Source organism: Podarcis muralis, chromosome 3, assembly GCF_964188315.1.
Source record: "Podarcis muralis chromosome 3, rPodMur119.hap1.1, whole genome shotgun sequence".
NCBI lineage: Eukaryota > Metazoa > Chordata > Lepidosauria > Squamata > Lacertidae > Podarcis > Podarcis muralis.
Genome location: NC_135657.1, coordinates 63,257,269 through 63,275,519, shown reverse-complemented (window position 1 = coordinate 63,275,519; position 18,251 = coordinate 63,257,269). Strand labels below are relative to the sequence as shown.

Below are 18,251 nucleotides of genomic sequence, written 5' to 3'. Positions count from 1 at the left end.
CGTGGACTGCTAAATATAGATACTCTACCCAAGGCTGCCATTATCAACCAACCAACCTCTAGAGAGCTACTATTTTTAGAACATTTACTCTCAAAATGCATGAAGTAGGGCAGAACTGATAAAAACCTGCACTAAAAATAGAGTGGTGATTCTAGCCCCTTCTGTCCTAAAACAGATTTCCTCTGGAGTTAGTAGATAGGTCTGCAGCAGCCCACTTTGTATTGATTTGCACTGAAAATGAATTTGGTCTTTCAGGATACGCCTAGCAGACTATTAACATTATACATAATGAATGCCTAGGGGATGAACCATTTAACCCTGGGCAGCTGCAGAAACCCCCATCTTTGGCAAATATGTTATGTTTCCTTTTACTAGTGTGCTAACCGAAATGTACCTCTGCTTAGAATGTTCTTCAACAAATCTACTATGCCAGAAACAATCCATCTTGAAATAACTAACCTGTAACCAATTTGGTTAATGTGATCAGTCTCCAGAAGCATCTTCCAGAGGAGACAAAGGAAGAGGGGTGGGGAGCCCTGCATGGAGAAGTGGGTGATGATGTCATTCTCATTGATCATGGACTTCCATTTTCGGTACTCCTCTTCCACGTTTTTCTTCAGGTTAAAGCGGCTCTCTTGCGGTACATTATTTTGTTTGAAGAATGCCTGTAATAAAGTGAATTGTTATCTGTTGTCAGATCTGAAAATGCCTATTTCATCTGAAATTAAGCAAACTACTGTGAGTCATTCTGCTTCTATAATAGAGACATTCAGATGTGGGATCTTAAAAACCTGGAGGAAGAAATCTTCTACCTGAAGATGGGACTTAATTTTGGGGCTCCAGCCACTTCCTAATGCCACCCAAGTTGACCCCTCTTGATTTCCCCCTAAATCTCCAGCATTGCCAATATAAAGACTGCCACTTTTCTGGCTTTCTTTCTCACAAGGGAGCCATGTGTTCCAATTTGTGCCAGAGACAGGCCTGAGTAACTGATAAAATATTTTTAGAATATCGGGTTGTGGAGGGAACAATTATCTCAGAAACCTTGCATCCTGTAATCATTTTGCAACTAGCAAACACTAATCCAGTTATGTCTAATGCCTCCCACATCTCATCTCAAGTCTCTGGCAATGTGTGGACTGCAGGGGTCCTACACCATGCCCAGCTTTTTCACTCCTCCAACCCCTTTCGCTAACTATTCAGTATGAAGGCGACTTCTGGAGAGTTTGAAGCTCACTGTTTCGTGATGGAGGAACTGGACATGGCTAGGCTGAATCCTTTCTTTCCCCCCAACACCCGTGGCTCAACTTTAATAGGTGGATGAGGCCATCCACCCGTCACTCACTTGATGTCATTATGACCTCAGATGACAACTGGAAAGGGGCTCACTTTCAAAGGGAACAGCTCTTGAATACAAATGGCATGCAAACTTACTTCAAAAGGGATGGCTCTCAGTGCCTACACTAGGGAATCCCAGATGGGGAACTACTTTGTACAGCCAATCCTAGTGGGGTTTCCTATAAGTGAGAGGGAGCCCTGCAAAAGGCAGTTTAAGGTCCTGACTGTTTCTTTGCATCCATGTCTTTACCTGCCTATACCTGACACCACATAGGATGTCCAGTGTGGGGCAGGTGGGTGTGGTCTGGGGAAACAGCCTTGCAGGCCAAATCAGGACTCCTAACCAGGCCTAATGAGGCCCACAGGGTGGAGGTTCCTCACCATTGCTTTAACTGGTCCCAAGAAAGGTATTAGGCTCCTGTGATGTCTGGTTTCTTTTTCTGATTTCTTAACGCCTTCTTAGAAACACAGTGCTTTCTCTATACAGATGAAGGCAGCAGAAATTCAAAGTTCATACTCATTTCACCAGACGAGGCCAAAAGCAAAAATGACCTGCCACACGTTTTGTTATGTGACTTCTGCAAAAATCCCTAATAAGGGGTACATTTTGTTGGTAGTGATTTCTTGTTTAAACCTTTAAACCTGTACCCCTTTAAATCTCATCCTCCAAAATATACAAAAAACACTGTTGGGAAGCTTCCTTCACGTAGTTTTACTGTGAGGTGACTTTTAAAAAGTAAGAGAAACAGTATGTTCTTCCATCCTAACTTGCTCAAAGGTGAAGACATACTTGCATAATTGGTTCTGTTTTTTTTTAACTACCTGAAGTGGAGCCGGAAAACAGCTCAAGGTGTGTGAAGCCCAGTTATGGGGAGTAAAGCTCATGATGGTCTGCAGGATATCCTTGCACCAAGTGCCCTGAATGGAATCCGACCCTGTGAAAAAATCTAAGACAGACATCTAAATGTAATTACTTACTTAAATAGCTAAAACAAATACAGTGGATTGATCAATAGTCATCTTTATTCCCCACAGATACTATATGCATTATTACTGGTATTGTAATTTTAACAATTCAAGACCTCCACAGGTTTCCTTTTCCAGATTTAATTCTTTATTCTGACTAGACTCTCTTTTAGATTAACCAGAGTTTATCGTTATATTTCAATCCTAAACTGTGGTTAATCTTAGCTATGGTCAGAGAAAACAAGTCAGCTGCATAAACTATAGTTTGAAGGTGGCTTATTTTACATAACTATAGTTTGTCCAGGTTAAGAGATCATGGCAAGCTGTGATTAGTTTAAAGTGGATCTGAAAGCTTCTAAACCTATTGTGACTATGATGGAAGAGGGGGTAATATGTGAGCCTGAGGCTAGATGTGGCCTCATAACAGTTCACTCCTTCAAGCATTGTAACAATGCAGTGAATGCATAAAAAATTCAAGACTTGTAAAAAAAATGTTTTAGTGCACAGTACTGTATTAATGCTCACATCTTGTGCTTTCCTTTGATATATTCAAAACCTTCTGTAAAACTGAGAGATAATGACTGTTACCTGTGACATGCGTTGCTCTTGCTAGAGTCAAAATAAGTGCTCTGTTAAGTTCCTCCGATTCTGCTGAAAGGACTGTCTTGGGTTCATTAAGGAAGCGGGTGAATTGTGGCTGGACCTCAGAGCTACCCAAAGCAGTAATCAGTCGTAGAGCAGTGCTTTCAACACTATAAGGAGAATATATTAGCTATGTTTTCAGGGAGAAACAGGGTTTTTAATGATAATTGCAGGAAATCAAAGCAGGAAACACCTTGCTTCAAGCATTATTACAGGAAGCATGGCAAGATTCATTTGACTTCATAATCACGAGATTTGAGTTTTTAGTTTTGCACTTTACATGAGTTCGCCCTGAATTGACTACCCATATTTCCATGAATGCATAATGGGCTGGTTGGCATGACTCGGTAAGCGTACCATGACTGCGCACACTTGTGGGCTCCCAAAGAGGAGCTAGCAGCAGCACTTCTCCTCTCTAATCTTGCTTATTCTAGCTCTGCACTGAGCTAAGCCAACCTTTTAGCTTAGTGTGTTTGCCTGAACCTGGGCACATGGTTCACCTTTCTCTTCTCTGTGGCCAAAGTTGGTTCTGTAGTGTTCGAATCATCTTTTGGCTGAGAAACATTTTTGACCCAATCCCTCTTCCATGGTTTTCTGCTCTGTGTGATGCTTCCAAAGCAGAAATAGATTTACAGTAGCAACACTTACCACAGATGAAGCTGGTTCTGATTAGTCTGTGCCACAGCGGCTAAGGAATGAAGGTTACTGAGCAGCTGGACTCTGTAATGAGGTTGGATATGGTGCATGCGATAGCTGAACATCTCCAGGAGAGTATGCAAGATTCCCCAAGCGTGAGACTTAAAAACAGTGGGTAGCAGTTGGCCTGAAAAAAAATAAATGAAATCAACTATTTTTTCAGTGAAACATTCAGAGGAATATATTTTTCTTACAGGCACAAATAGAATCAGGCAAGTTCAGGCATGTTCCTTTTCCTTTTTTTTTTTTTTTTTTTTAGCCCTACGGCATTGACAATATATACCACATAGTTAGATCTTAGCAACATTCAGGTAGAATAGGTATACACTATTATTCAATTACGCAGAATAGTACATTATTCATTTATATAATGGCTGCCTGAACAGGAGCTTAAAGCAGGAGTCCCTATTATTCAATGATTGTCATCTCTTCTTTAAAGAAGATATTAAATGCACTAAGTAATACAAATGATGTAGACAATTTTGTTGAAATATGGCATCCTTTTATAAAATACTTCGCTGATAACCCTGAAAACACAGATTGGACTTGGGCAAACCCAGCAGGGTTAACTGTGAGGTTAAAGCCTGCATGTTATTTGGGTTCCTTGGAAGAAGTGTGGGATAAATATGTTAATAAAAGCAAGAATAAAAATAACAAGACAAATTTCCTTCAGTATGCATAGTGCCGAGCTGGTTCGTTCTCAGTTCAAATACTAGCTTATCAACAAACTAACTGGGTCGTGCCAAGCAAGCCATTCCCTTTTTATCCTGAGTCCCCTATCAGTAAGTAAGGATAATACTATTGTTTCTGTCTTACACATATCATAAGAATGGTTGAGATGAAAGTGCTTTGGCTATTCAGGAAAGTACTATATGTATTATTATAATAATATAAAGGTAAAGGTAAAGGTACCCCTGCCCGTATGGGCCAGTCTTGACAGACTCTGGGGTTGTGCGCCCATCTCACTCAAGAGGCCTGGGGCCAGCGCTGTCTGAAGACACTTCCGGGTCATGTGGCCAGCGTGACAAAGCTGCATCTGGCGAGCCAGCACAGCACACGGAACGCCGTTTACCTTCCCGCTTGGTAAGCGGTCCCTATTTATCTACTTGCACCCGGGGATGCTTTCGAACTGCTAGGTTGGCAGGCGCTGGGACCGAGCAGCGGGAGCGCACCCCGCCGCGGGGATTCGAACCGCTGACCTTTCGATCGGCAAGCCCTAGGCGCTGAGGCTTTTACCCACAGCGCCACCCGCGTATTATATTATTATTATAATATTATTATAATATGCATGCTATTTATTTCTTCTTGATCTCAGATTTTTCTTTGTGATGGTATCACATATTAGAAAATAATTTAAAGTTATCATGCCAGATAGAGAATGCCTGCAAAATAACTTAACATATATCTAAACGAAAGTTATAATAACTGGATCTTGGTCCTGAACCAGATTGCATAGAAGTATGTATCAATTTACATTATGCAGGGCCCAAAAGTGTAAGCACTTTGGAGTATGCACAGGGCAGCCCAAGCCAGGGATGTTTATGTATATTGATTAGGCAGCAGAGGCCCAAATTTCAACCATATCTGTTGACATTTTAAAAAATCAATCAAACAAGATTTCTTACTTATAAAACCTTTGATGCCTAGGGATTCTATTTCCATATAAACCAGCAAGCGACTATATGTTTCCACAAGCGCTGGAGCCAAGGCTAAGCTAGATTTCGCATGGGCCAGTTTGATCACTCTGGTAGCTATGCTGTGAATGAGGCTGGGGAGAAAAAGAAACCATGTTATTTTCAAAGCCATTTGGTTGAAGTTAGTTTTCTGAGAATACAGATCTTCTGCACTGCAATACACACACTTGACTCTTCTGTAACTTTCAGATACTGAGCATACTCTACCTCATCTTGGCATGAACCGTCAGTGAATCCAAGAGGTTCATTGGCAAAGGTGTGATGGATCCTGAAGCCATACAATTGGTTCCTGGGAGAGGTATTCTCATGTTGCCATTTCCGTAAATAGTTTCCACTAGTACACCCATAGGCAACGTGAAGCATTCTGAATTGGTGGAATAAGCATTGCACAACAGGGCAATCTTGTAGTCATTCATCTGCAAACTTTTATTTCTTAGACTCTGTTGCAGGAATCTGCGGGGAAGTTAAATGAAAGGGAAAAGAGTGACTGTCGCAGAAATGCCTGAGCAACGGAAGTTTGCATCTGATGGTAGAGTTGCATCCTAACTCTAAAAAACAACAACCCATCAATCTCATTCTAGGTACAGTGGTACCTCAGGTTACATACGCTTCAGGTTACATACGCTTCAGGTTACAGACTCCACTAACCCAGAAATAGTGCTTCAGGTTAAGAACTTTGCTTTAGGATGAGAACAGAAATCGTGCTCTGGCGGCGCAGCAGCAGCAGGAGGCCCCATTAGCTAAAGTGATGCTTCAGGTTAAGAACAGACCTCTGGAATGAATTAAGTACTTAACCCGAGGTACCACTGTATTACAGAGGAAATCTATATCTCTGCTGCGTAAAGCCTTTTCTTTTCCACCAGGTCTTTGATTATGGGAATGCCAATTGTTTCTGCATTTTAGCATGCTGTGAAGTGCCTAGACAACCCAGTTGGATAAGCAGCATAAGCTAATTAATAACTCAAAGCCCCTTCCTATTTTCCGGTTGAGTTTTACCACTTCTCTGGTGATGCTTCTGTTCACTTGTTACTTTTTGCTGCAGTGGTTTCATTTATCATAATTAAACTGCCTTCCACGGTGTGTGTTTTATGGCTTTTAATGCCTGAGGTGTGTTTTTATGGGAAAGAAGTACAGAAATTCTGCACACGACTATAAAAAACAAAACATTCATCTTTTATTGCCCTTGCCTCTCTCCATTCTCTGTTGTGTTCGTTACTGTTCTCTATTCCTTACCCTGTCAACTTTTAAATATTAAGCTCCTTCAGGAAGTCACCTAGGTAACTTCACAAAACGGCAATTGTGTGAATGCTGCTGCATAAGTAAACAATAAGGAAGACAAGTGAGCAAGGTAACATGAAGCAGAGCTGGAGTAAGATTTGGGAGGATGCAAGTTATCAGGAAAAGAGAGACTCTGGGTCTTAGACGTCCCAGTACGTTTCTGAGTGCAATTCAAATTGTTGGTGCTGACCTCTAAAGCCCTAAATGGCCTTGGCCCTGTATACCTGAAGGAGCATCTCCATCAACATTGTTCAGCCTGGACACTGAGGTCTGCCTTCTGCTGGTTCCTTCACTGTGAAAAGTGAGGTGGCAGAGGGCCTTCTCGGTTGTGGCGTATGCCCTGTGGAACACCCTCCCATCAGATGTCAAAGAAACAAACAACTATCTGACTTTAAGAAGACACCTGTACAGGGAAGTTTTTAAAGTTTGATGTTTTACTGTGTTTTTATTATTCTGCTGGGGGCAGCCCAGAGTGGCTGGGGCAACTCAGTCAGATGGGCAGCATACTAATACTAAAATACTACTAACGATGATGATGATGATGATAATGCAGTAGCTACAGTAAAGGTGTGGCAAGCACACTTGACCAGGGATCACACAACATGAGATACTATTTGTTAACTGTCAGCTATAAGAGTCTGCTATACAATTGAAAAGAGGTATTATATAGAAAGCAATTACTCATGGTGAAGCTTGAGAGAATGAGGAATTGGAATTTGTAGCTTAGAATTGTCACTGTGAGCCTTCCTGTTCAGATGTATCCAGATACAGGTCATTGCAAAAGCGTGTGTTGATTGGGGCTTGTTGATATCAGGTACAGGAATACACTGAGGAAAGAAGAAACATGAAGTTAAATTCTACTGGCTGTCATACAACTTAAGGCATTTAGACTTGGTGAATCCCAGTTTGACTCTTAGGAGTCTCCACATCAATAAAGGAATTCTCTTGTAAATCAGTAGATAAATACCCCCAAACTGAAACCACTTTCTCTAACGCACTACAGTTAAAAGAACTGAAATGTTGCATGTAGATTGGCATAAAACCAAGGAACAGAGCTGGCATATCTTACATTAAAAGCAACAATGAGAATTCACATGCAAACACAGAAATAAAAGCACACGTCCTGGCTTGCAGCGGGGGCAGGGAGTGAGGATTAACATTGTCAAAGAATTTCTCTTCTGTGTAAGCTATTCACATCCTAGCTAGGCTGCAGATTTTTTTTATAGGCTGGCAATTATCCAAAACATTTTTATCTCACCTTTGCTCAAAAACTTTAATGAGCCTTAACGATAAAACCAAAGAATAATGTGATATGTAAAAAAACAAAACCCAACACACACACACCCAAAAAAGAAAAGCAGCAGAGCAAATCATACAGTTCAAAACACCCAATTAAAAGAGTTTCCAGCAGAGTTAATACATAAAAATTCAAAGGGCTTCCTAAAAAGGAAGGTCTTTATATGGCAAAAAGCAGCTAATGAGGGGCAAATCACAGCTATGGAGAAGGCTATTTCCCAACCAGATATAATTTTTTGGGGTGGGGGTGGGGGTAAACATGCAGGAAGGACACCAATAGCGAGCTGAGCAAGATGCCAGGGTTGTAAAGGAGAGGGCAGTCCTTTAGGTCAGAACTTTCCAAACTGTGTATCGCGACATGTCAGTGTATCAGCTGCAGTGTGTAAGTGTGTTGCACAAATGCTCCTCATACTCCTCCTGGGGCTGGAAAGGGGTTTGCTAGTAAAACTGAATTCTGGTTTGCTAGTAAAACTGAATTACTGTGTCGCAAAATGATGCATATCTAAAAAGTGTTACCAACATGAAAAGTTTGGAAAGTTCTGCTTTAGGGTTATTATTCTGAGCTGGCCCAAACATAAGATGACTGCTCCCATTTAACACATGGCCAGGGTCTGTAGTTTCCAGGACTGTGAGTAGCTGGAGCATCAGCAAAATCTCTTCTAAACCTTGTTCCAATCTCATTTTGATCCCTCATCATTTTATTTGTTATTCTTACAGGCATTATACTGTCTTATCTGCTTATAGGCATTGTATCGAACTGTTTATGTTCCTCCTCCCTTTTTGATTTTGTGTTACAATCCTGGGCAGGGGTCAGCAAACTTTTTTGGGAGGGGGCTGGTTCACTGTCCCCCAGTCCTTTTGGCGGGCCGGACTGTGTGCATGGGCACGCAGGGGAGGGCTGGGGATGTGCATGGGCACGCAGGGAAGGCTTCCCTCTCATCCCCAGCCCTCCCCTCCCCCTGCCTACCTTCTCTGCCGCTCTGCCTGCGGTTGGGAGCCAGTGGTGGCACCTCTCCTTTCCTTGCCAGCTTTCCCTGGGCAGGTGGCAAGTCTTCCTATTAAAGTCCAGCCCCCTTCCTCAACAGGGCAGGGAGAAGCCAGGAAGAGGGAGGGAAGAGGGGTTGCCGTGGTGTGTGTGGAGGGGGGAAATTGTGAAAAAAATGGCGCCCAAATTGTTTTTTTTTTTAATAAAACAGTGATCACGCCAATCCAAGCAGCGACTCCAGAACCATCCATGGGCCAGATCCAGAGGGCAAATGGGCCTCATCTGGCCCATGGGCCTTCGTTTGCTGACCCCTGATCTTGGGTTTCTGTTAATATGTCAATATTCTTCTGCCATGCATCGTTTCTCTTGACAGATCTTGCTTTTTACTATCTCATGTCTCCAAATTTATTCCGTTTCAGTTACTTCTTAATTTCATTACACAAAATATAAAAAGCTGCTTGTTTTACTATCTTAAATTTGAGCAAATCAGTATTTCCCAGATTCTTGTTCCCAAATCTCTTCTTTTCCCCTTTCCTTTCAACTGTCACCTTCTTGGGGATTGTAAGGCATTTTAAGAAAATACTTGTTTTATTTGCTGGGGGGGGGTGTCTTTTCAGGGGAAATATGAGTAGTAAATCATAATAAACGTATTTCACATAGAAGACTCACTTCCTTCTCTGGGTAGAGGAGGTCAAAAAGCTTCATAACAGGGAGGAAGTCTGCTAATGCATTTTTCTGAATGCTTCCAGAGATGAACTGTAATAATACCCACATCAGATGGTCTCTGCCTTTGATTAGGCCTCGTCCTGCTAACTGTAAAAAAGATACACTGAGCAGCAAGTCCACACTCCAAGACAAGAACTGTAACACTGAACATCTCTTCTAATTTTCTATAAAATATATACTTTCACTTGGGAAATAATACACACTCTCACCTTTCTGCAAGATGCCATGAACTAATGACCTGTCGGTGCATTAGAATTATGTAACAAGGGCACACGAAGACTTGTGACTAATATTTTTAAGTCAACAAATAACAGAAATTTGAAAGGTGTCCGCTGCCTTTTTTTTTTAAAAAAAAGACAGTTAATACATACTTTCAAAAGGAGAACTGCCTCTCTCATATATAAGCAATACCAAAATGAAGCTGACTGTTCAAATTGCTGTTTCACCTGGACAGACTCTGAAAGTGAGGGTAACACATCAAAATTTCCTCAAGGTACAGTTGTACCTTGGTTGTTGAATGGAATCCATTCCGGAAGTCCGTCCGACTTCCAGAAACGGTCAACAACCAAGGCATGGCTTCCGATTGGCTGCATGACCTTCCTGCACTCAATCAGAAGCCGCATTGGACGTTCAGCTTCCAAAGAACATTCGCAAACTGGAACACTCACTTCCGGGTTTGTGGCATTCAGGAGCCAAAACGTTCGAGTTGCAAGGCGTTCGGGATCCAAGGTACGACTGCATTTTGCACCTCATTTCTCTTGTAGCAACAAATATTCATTGCTAGGTTTCTTCCTTAATCATAGTTCACCATGTGCAGAGCAGAATGGCAAATCTCTCCACACACCCACACACCAATTTATTATTTATTTTCTTTGTTAAATTTGTATACCACCCTATACCCACAGGTCTCAGGGCTGGTGCTGGTTTTGGGGCATGGAAGCAGATGAAACTGTGAGTGGGCAGGGCAGAAGCTAATTTCATGAAGGTTACGGGATAACCGCCTACTCTTTATTATTGCTAGTGGTAGGTACCTTTTGATGGAGAGACAGGACCATGTGAGGGAAGCTTGCAAACTGGAAAAGTACAAAGAAGATAAGCTGGCTGGAAAGGTGCTGCCACAACAACTGGCTGGTTCCCCCGTCATCAAATTTCTCCTCTGTCTCTGACCGCTCCATGGCATAGACCACAAGATCCACCAGCTGGTCCTCCAGCACAGGGCACCGCTGTTTGTGCTGCAAAGCAGAAACCAGATAAAGTATTCCACAGTCGAGCATCCGTCATTTAAACTCTGCCATTTCAGTACAGTTACTTTAATGTAAGTCTGGGAAGCATGAAATGGGATCTGAACATAAAGCTTTACAAGATAAGCCAAAACATTAAAACTGTCTGATGTTACAGGTCATAATATTTTTTTAATAAAAAATAATAGACTACTTGTTATACCCGCTCTTACCCAGGTACAATTGTTTATGGAGCCAACAAATATCTAGAAAAACACCAGGTAAGAGCATGTTTTTCATATAAGAGTATGTTTCCAGCCCCGGAGGCTACAGTGTGAAGACTAATATAATACAATGGACTTGGACCCTTCCGCAGTTAATGGACTGCATGCAGTGTGGCAGTTCCTGACACCTTAACAATTCAGGTACACTCAAGATATGGTGTCAGTTCAAATATACCATCAAACCATAGTTTGGATTACAAGACAGAGCTCTGTCCTTGTGTGTTCTACCTCCTCACAAGGAGGTTAAACTATGGTTTTCCACAATTCAGAAAATAACTAATTAAGTGGAGTTTGTGAAAGAGAGCACGCGAGTGTGAGGCTCAGCCACGGTTTCGTGTTACGCATGAAGAAACCGATTACAAAACCTCAGAACAACATAACAAGCCTTTTGCTTGTGCACAGAAGCCATTCATTCCTCTTTTCACAGTGTGAGCAATCAAACCAGGGAGCCTCTAATAAACAATAGTTTCTCATTTCATCCAAACCAGGAAGCTACGGTTACCAGCTCTGGAAATTAATATCCTGATATGAACTTCAAACTATAGTTTCATTGAGATGAAATGGGAAACTATGGCTGCTTGAAGAATACCTGGATTGTTTGTTCATGCTACAAAATGGAGAAGTGCATACTGGCAAAAAGCTTGTTCATATCTCAGCTTATTAACACAGCTTGAGCAGTCATGATGTGGGAATACCAATTCCTATTTTCTTCCGTTTGTGTTTTGCAAACTGCTGGACCCCTTTCATTTTGATCTTCCCCTATTTAGACTTCATAATGCGCATAATTGGAACATTCCACAGTGGTACAGCATGAAGCCAATTCTTTACAAGCAGCTGGAAGAAACTGTGCATTCTAGGCACTACGATTGAAGTTACTGAGTCATTTCTGTATATATTATAGAATTTCAGAGTTTCACATAGTGAACCTGTAACATAACACAGCCTTAATAAAAAGAAAAGAAGTATTATTTTTAAAAGATAATACAGAAAAGGTACGGAGCTGCTCAGAATCTAATCATGAAGATGCCTTGTCCCTTTCTAGAGGCAAAAAAGAGAGAATTCATTATTTGTTTTTCGTTTCATGAGAAATGTGCTATGATACCCAAATACGATTTACTCAACACATTTCAGTGCTCCTCTTAACAAATGGTTTCTTGGATTAACAGGCAGTCTAAAAGAAAACCTTCTGATATTTTTTTTAAAAAAAACAAACAGAGAAAAAAATCCCAAGGTTGCTGGAAACAGATACTTATTCTGTGCTTAACAATGTGGATAGCTTTTTGCCATGAAAAAGGGATTATGATTTCAATTTAACAATACAATGCAAGAATGACAAAACTTTGGACAAACTCTGAGAACAGCACTCTCTCCTTCACATGCTCTTTGCCAGCTCAATATTGCCAAAAGCTACAAATCTAGCTGTGCTTTCTTGAAGCATGCTTAAAAACGGAATACTTCCAATCCAAAGGACATTAGTTGCTTTTGACCCTCTCTTTCAAAAAAACACAATGCCATTATCACAGATCAACCACGTTACAGATTTACAAAGAGCAATATTAACACCACCAGTTGAGAATACTTTTTTTTCCAAATGCAACTAATTATGAAGCAGAGCAGAATGCAACAGACAGTACTACAAACTATTTCATGATACAGCATGCAAAACTACTGTGTACAGGGCTTGAAATTCACTAGAATTTGGTAGAGAGGGGGGCAAATTTCCAAGAGCCCAAGAGTGCAAACCTATGTCAGTTTTGAATTAAGTTATTTAAGAGGAAACAACTGTCAGTTAATGCAGGTTTCTAACGACAATAAATTCACGAATGCAATTATATTTTTGAAGTGATTCAGAAGGAACTATAAAGGTCAGTTTTTGCTTTCTATAACACTCTTAACTTGACCAGGAAATGGAACTGTGGGATGGAATATGCAGAAAGCAGCAGGCTCAAATATCAAATGGGCTCAAGCAGAAAGGCTGTAAGGGAAGAACAAAAACTGATCTCCCCTTCAAAGTTGTGGGCACTGAGATCAAGTTTAGTCATGGTCCTCGAGTCATGTTGTGCATCTCCTGTCCCCAAATCAGAGGGTGAGCGGTATTTATTGCTCCCAATGCAACAGAAGCACAAGCATATGTGGGGTAGGGGAGATCCTTTTCTTCCCTGCTGTGATCCTGACACAAGTGCAATGGAGAAAGTCCCCCATTGGTGCCAATGCCAATGGGTGGAAAGAGTTTACATCCCCACCCCCACCCCCACCTGATGCAATCCGGATAACCAGCAGCTTCCCCAGTGACTACCATCTGAATGTTAATAATGTGCATGCGTTCAATCCAAATATATATTTCACATGATGTCCAGTTTGGCCCTAAGCAAAGTCTCCGATTTTTCTCCAATGGGCGAAGTTCTCTGACTCTCTCTGCTCAACCCCAAACTGGGCACTTCCACATTGGCTGAAGGAAACTCATGTGGGCTGTGATGCTTGGAAGTGTGTAGACCAAGATGGGTGACCTGTGGCCCTCCACACATGGCCTCTTCTATCATCCATCATTAGTCATACTGACTGGGCCTGATGGAAGTTCAATTCCAGCATCAGTGGAAGATGGAAGCTTCCCAATACCTGGTGAAGACAATGCCTAATGAAATCGTAGCAGCCAGAAAGGTCTGGCTGCTAAGAGCTTCAGTTTATCTGTAACACAGCATAATTGCACATTAAAGAAGAGAAATTATGCAAATTTGCTTTCAGAATCCAGCATTTCTTGGCACAGAATTTGGATTGCCTAGGAACAGATTTTTTTTCCTTCCTCCAACTTGGAACACACCCAACCCTTGCTCATTCTGTTTCTACTACTAGTGAAGACTGAGAAATGTTGTTATGATGTACAATACCAGCACTTCTGGAACCAATTGGAAAAGGGCTTTCTCAGAGAAATGCTGCTGTAATGCTATAAATGCCCAAATGCACCCAGACTAGGAGAATCAGTATGCACACATAACAGTGCGCAGCAAGCAATTGTACACAGCAAATACTACTGTACTAGCATGACTTTCTTGCACAGTAGCCACCGTTCCACAGATCAGTATGTTTACTGACTCTTGAGCACCTCACAGGGACACTGTTGCTCATACAACACAAGTGTATGGTTATAAAAATCCGAGTTATTTATCTATTTGACATCTGACAGGAGATTGTTCCACAGGACGGGCACCACTACCAAGAAGGCTCTCTACCAAGTTCCCTGTTAACTTCACTTCTTGCAGCGAAGGAACCGCCAGAAGACCCTTGGAGCTGGATCAGTGTCTGGGTTAAATAATGGGGGTGGAGACGCTGAGGCCATTTAGGGCTTTAAAGGTCAACACCAACACTTTAAATTGTGCTCAGAAATGTACTGGGAGCCAATGTAGATCTTTTAGGACCAGTGTTCTATGGTCCTCATGGTCAATCCCAGTCACCAGCCTAGCTCCCGCATTCTTGATTAGTAGCAGTTTCCGAGTCACCTTCAACGATAGCTCCACATACAGCACATTGCAGTAGTCCAAGTGGGAGATAATCATCCTGGTGAGACAGTGCACAGGCAGGTTGGGTCTCAGCTGGCATACCACATGGAGCTGGTAGACTGCCATCCTGGACACAGAATTAACCTGCGCTTCTATGGGCAGTAATGAGTCCAAAATGACCCCAAGTCTGTGTACCTGGTCCTTCAGGGGCACAGTTAACCCAGGGAGCCCCCGACAACTGCCCACCAGAAACAGCAGTTCTATCTTGTTGGGATTCAGCCTTAATCAGTTAACCAGCATCCATCTTCCAACCACCTCCAGACACTCATACAGGTCATTTACTGCCCTCACTGGTTCAGATTTAAACAAGAGGTAGAGCTGGGTATCATAGTGGGGAACATCCAGTCCAGATTCCCTGATGATCTCTCCCTGCGGCTTCATATAGAAGTTGAAAAGCATGGGAGAGGATGGAGCCATTGGAATTATTTAGACTAGATGTAGTGTTCAGCACTAACTTTGTGCTGATTTTTAAAAATTATCAGTTACAAAAATGCTGTTTGAAAGGGAGTCCCCTTACTTCAAAACGTTTGTTCATAAGGAGTCAGCATCCGTATTTGGATATTGGAGGGTTGTAAAGGAACCAACGGGGACGCGGGTGGCGCTGTCGGTAAAAGCCTCAGCGCCTAGGGCTTGCCAATCGAAAGGTCGGCGGTTCGAATCCCCGCGGCGGGGTGCGCTCCCGTTGTTTGGTCCCAGTGCCTGCCAACCTAGCAGTTCGAAAGCACCCCCGGGTGCAAGTAGATAAATAGGGACTGCTTACTAGCGGGAAGGTAAACGGCGTTTCCGTGTGCGGCTCTGGCTCGCCAGAGCAGCTTCGTCACGCTGGCCACGTGACCTGGAAGTGTTTCTGGACAGTGCTGGCCCCTGGCCTCTTGAGTGAGATGGGCGTACAACCCTAGAGTCTGTCAAGACTGGCCCGTACGGGCAGGGGTACCTTTACCTTTTAAAGGAACCAATATTCAGTTTCAAATGAGCTGGGTAGGTGTGAAGGTCACAACTATGGGCTGATTACGGATATCATAGGAGACATATCCTGACAACAGTTTCCTAAAGAGGAACCATAGAGGGATTTTTTTTCTGAAGATACGAAAGGAAATTAAAGAGAGCAGCAGCAGCAGAAACACAGGAGGAACAGGGCCCAGGAGGACAGCATAAAGAGCAGGGGAAGCGCTCCTGCTGACAGCACACTTCACTGCAGAAACAATTGTGTTATTGTAGCACTACACTATTCACGCCATCTGTTTATAACTGATCTCATGGTAAAGGCCCCAATGCAAAATGGGGTCAAGTCCAACACATAAATGTTAGGTGGAGATGTATGTGTGAAGCTTGATTCTATTTAATCATTTTTGAGTCACAAGTAAATTTTTGATGGAGCTGTAGGCAGTTGATATTGTAATGCAAAGCCAAGGTCTTAATTGCTGAAGTTTTCAGGGAATACAGATTTCCTAGCTGATTAATCTACAATAAAACCAACTTGCATAGTTTCAGTATTGATCATTTGATATCATTTGCAGCATTAGCCAACCAAGCAATGTCACACACAACCCTTTCATGCTTTTTTTACTGACAAATGAAAAAAAAAAAGTTCACAGACTGTTGTTATTATGGCAGCACACCTACAATTCATAGTTTGTCAGCATTTCCATTAAAAAAACCATGAATTTCAAAGTTTTGTTACTTGGCCATAAAAGTTTGCTCTGAGTTGAACTGTATGATGGAGGTAGAAATTATTTCTCCCAATCTTGATCTTTCAATGTACTTAAAAAGGTACATATGTAAAATGGATCAAAATGGTAATTTCTAAACCTACTATTGTGAAGTTGATGATGTTAAAAATTAAGCCACTAAATATTTAGTCTTATTTTATAAACATTTGTCTATTGGGAGGCTTAGAGTAGAGGTGAAAGAGGCAGAAGGTGGAACCGGACAATATTTTAATTTCACAATTGCAGCAAGGAGCTAAATATACTTGCAGAGCTCAGTTTTCTCCTGTGTAACCTTCCTTGGCCAAGCAGAGGGGGAAGAAAAGTGAATAGAGGCACAGGACATGCACAGAGAACTCTTGATTCTTCGTAAGAGCCTGTTGTGGTACTGTAGTGTGTGCTTTGGCAAGGAAAATGGGGCTCCAATATGCCACATTAGGAACCTAACACATTTGGGTACAACACAGGGGCTTTAATGTGCTTTGCAATATTTATATTTGGCAAAGATGAATTTAGCAATTTAGTAAAGCAGGGAGTTATTTAACAGATAAGGAAGTGAAGCTGAAAGGCAGTGGCTTAACCAAATTCATCAAGGGATTTGGCCTCAGGTTTTCCAGCTTTAAGGTCCAATTCATACTTTATGCAACAAACCTGTTTGCATACACCCAGTTGTGCAATGCTAAGCATTATAAAAGGATGAAGGAGAGTTGTACATTTCTGAATATTCATGGCCGTGCAGCAGAAATATGCCAGGTAGCCACAAATTAGACAGCTCCGCGTGCTTGGGCACTTCCAGTGGTACAGATTATTTTACAATTTAGCATTGAAGAAGCAATTTATAAAAATATTCATTTCTATCTCAATAAAAGCTTAGCTGTGAAAATAATCATTTTAAGCATTAACGCCACAACTGACACTGTACCATTCACCAAAGCTTTTTAAAAAAAATATTAACAAACAACACTATATTAAATAGCTGCATTATTTTAAAGTGGAATACTACTTTATAATTTCTTTGCAAAGTCAACATACAGCAAATCTAAGTCTAAAAGATTGTTGTTGTTTTTAAGTAATAACCAAAGTTTTAGCATCAAGCAAATGTTATGGTCAAGTACAACCCCTGAAATGAGTTTTTTTATAAAATGAAAACACTGACACAACCTTCACTATAGTATTGCAAACACCAACGCCATTGTACTTTGCTTAAATATCAGTTTGGATAAACTTGTTAAATTAAAAAGAAAAGACTAAAGAGGTCAAAGTTGAAATATATATGCAGACTAGTGTGGGTATTAAATAAGTTGTAAATTTATGTCCATCTTCCCAAGGAATTTTTTTCTTTGCTTTTTTTTAGCTCAGCCCATTTGGAGATATAAGTTAAAAGAGTTATTGGGTTTTTTTAAATGGAGGCTGAGTATGACCTTTCCTAGTCAAGTTGAATTTTTACATAAATACTTAAGTGTGCTAATATTTAGCAAACCGAGTTTTCTTTCACATTGTTATACAAACAAGTTTTTCTTTCTTTTCAAGGCAAGGAAATTTTATAGTCGGAACAAAATTGACTATGACAGTTTGGGTAAGTCATGGGTAACCCAAGCCAATTATTGAACTGGCTTCATAAGATCCTTTTTAAACTACACAGCATTCTTAAAACCTCAGATTTTTTAGGAAGTTAACCGTTTCTTAGCATGTGATGGTCCCACCAATTTCAAGCCCTGGCCAGACGTGTATTCTCGAACTGGAATCAGCGGCTACAAAGCAGCCAGCGTATCGTTAGTCACAATACAACAGTAAGGTTGTGAACATACCTGAGCAATGTTCAAGGTCTAGAGCATTGGAGGATGGGCAGGACAAGACAGGACAGAA

General features: G+C 41.4%; 1 protein-coding gene across 4 annotated transcripts in view; it reads right to left on the bottom strand.

Moving 5' to 3' along the window:
* Nucleotides 1–18,251, bottom strand: part of MED23 (mediator complex subunit 23) — a 42,833-nt gene that overhangs the window by 12,436 nt on the left and 12,146 nt on the right. For 3 of the 4 annotated variants that reach the window (XM_028723431.2, XM_028723434.2, XM_028723433.2), the window contains exons 11-20: nucleotides 18,194–18,211; nucleotides 10,653–10,853; nucleotides 9,565–9,708; nucleotides 7,296–7,441; nucleotides 5,544–5,789; nucleotides 5,268–5,410; nucleotides 3,595–3,769; nucleotides 2,893–3,056; nucleotides 2,161–2,285; nucleotides 460–665 (exon numbers count right to left, since the gene is read on the bottom strand). In XM_028723431.2, coding sequence (XP_028579264.2) covers nucleotides 460–665; nucleotides 2,161–2,285; nucleotides 2,893–3,056; nucleotides 3,595–3,769; nucleotides 5,268–5,410; nucleotides 5,544–5,789; nucleotides 7,296–7,441; nucleotides 9,565–9,708; nucleotides 10,653–10,853; nucleotides 18,194–18,211 — 1,568 coding nt within the window. The remainder of the gene's footprint in view (nucleotides 1–459; nucleotides 666–2,160; nucleotides 2,286–2,892; nucleotides 3,057–3,594; nucleotides 3,770–5,267; nucleotides 5,411–5,543; nucleotides 5,790–7,295; nucleotides 7,442–9,564; nucleotides 9,709–10,652; nucleotides 10,854–18,193; nucleotides 18,212–18,251) is intronic. The other variant, XM_028723432.2, reaches the window with a different exon arrangement.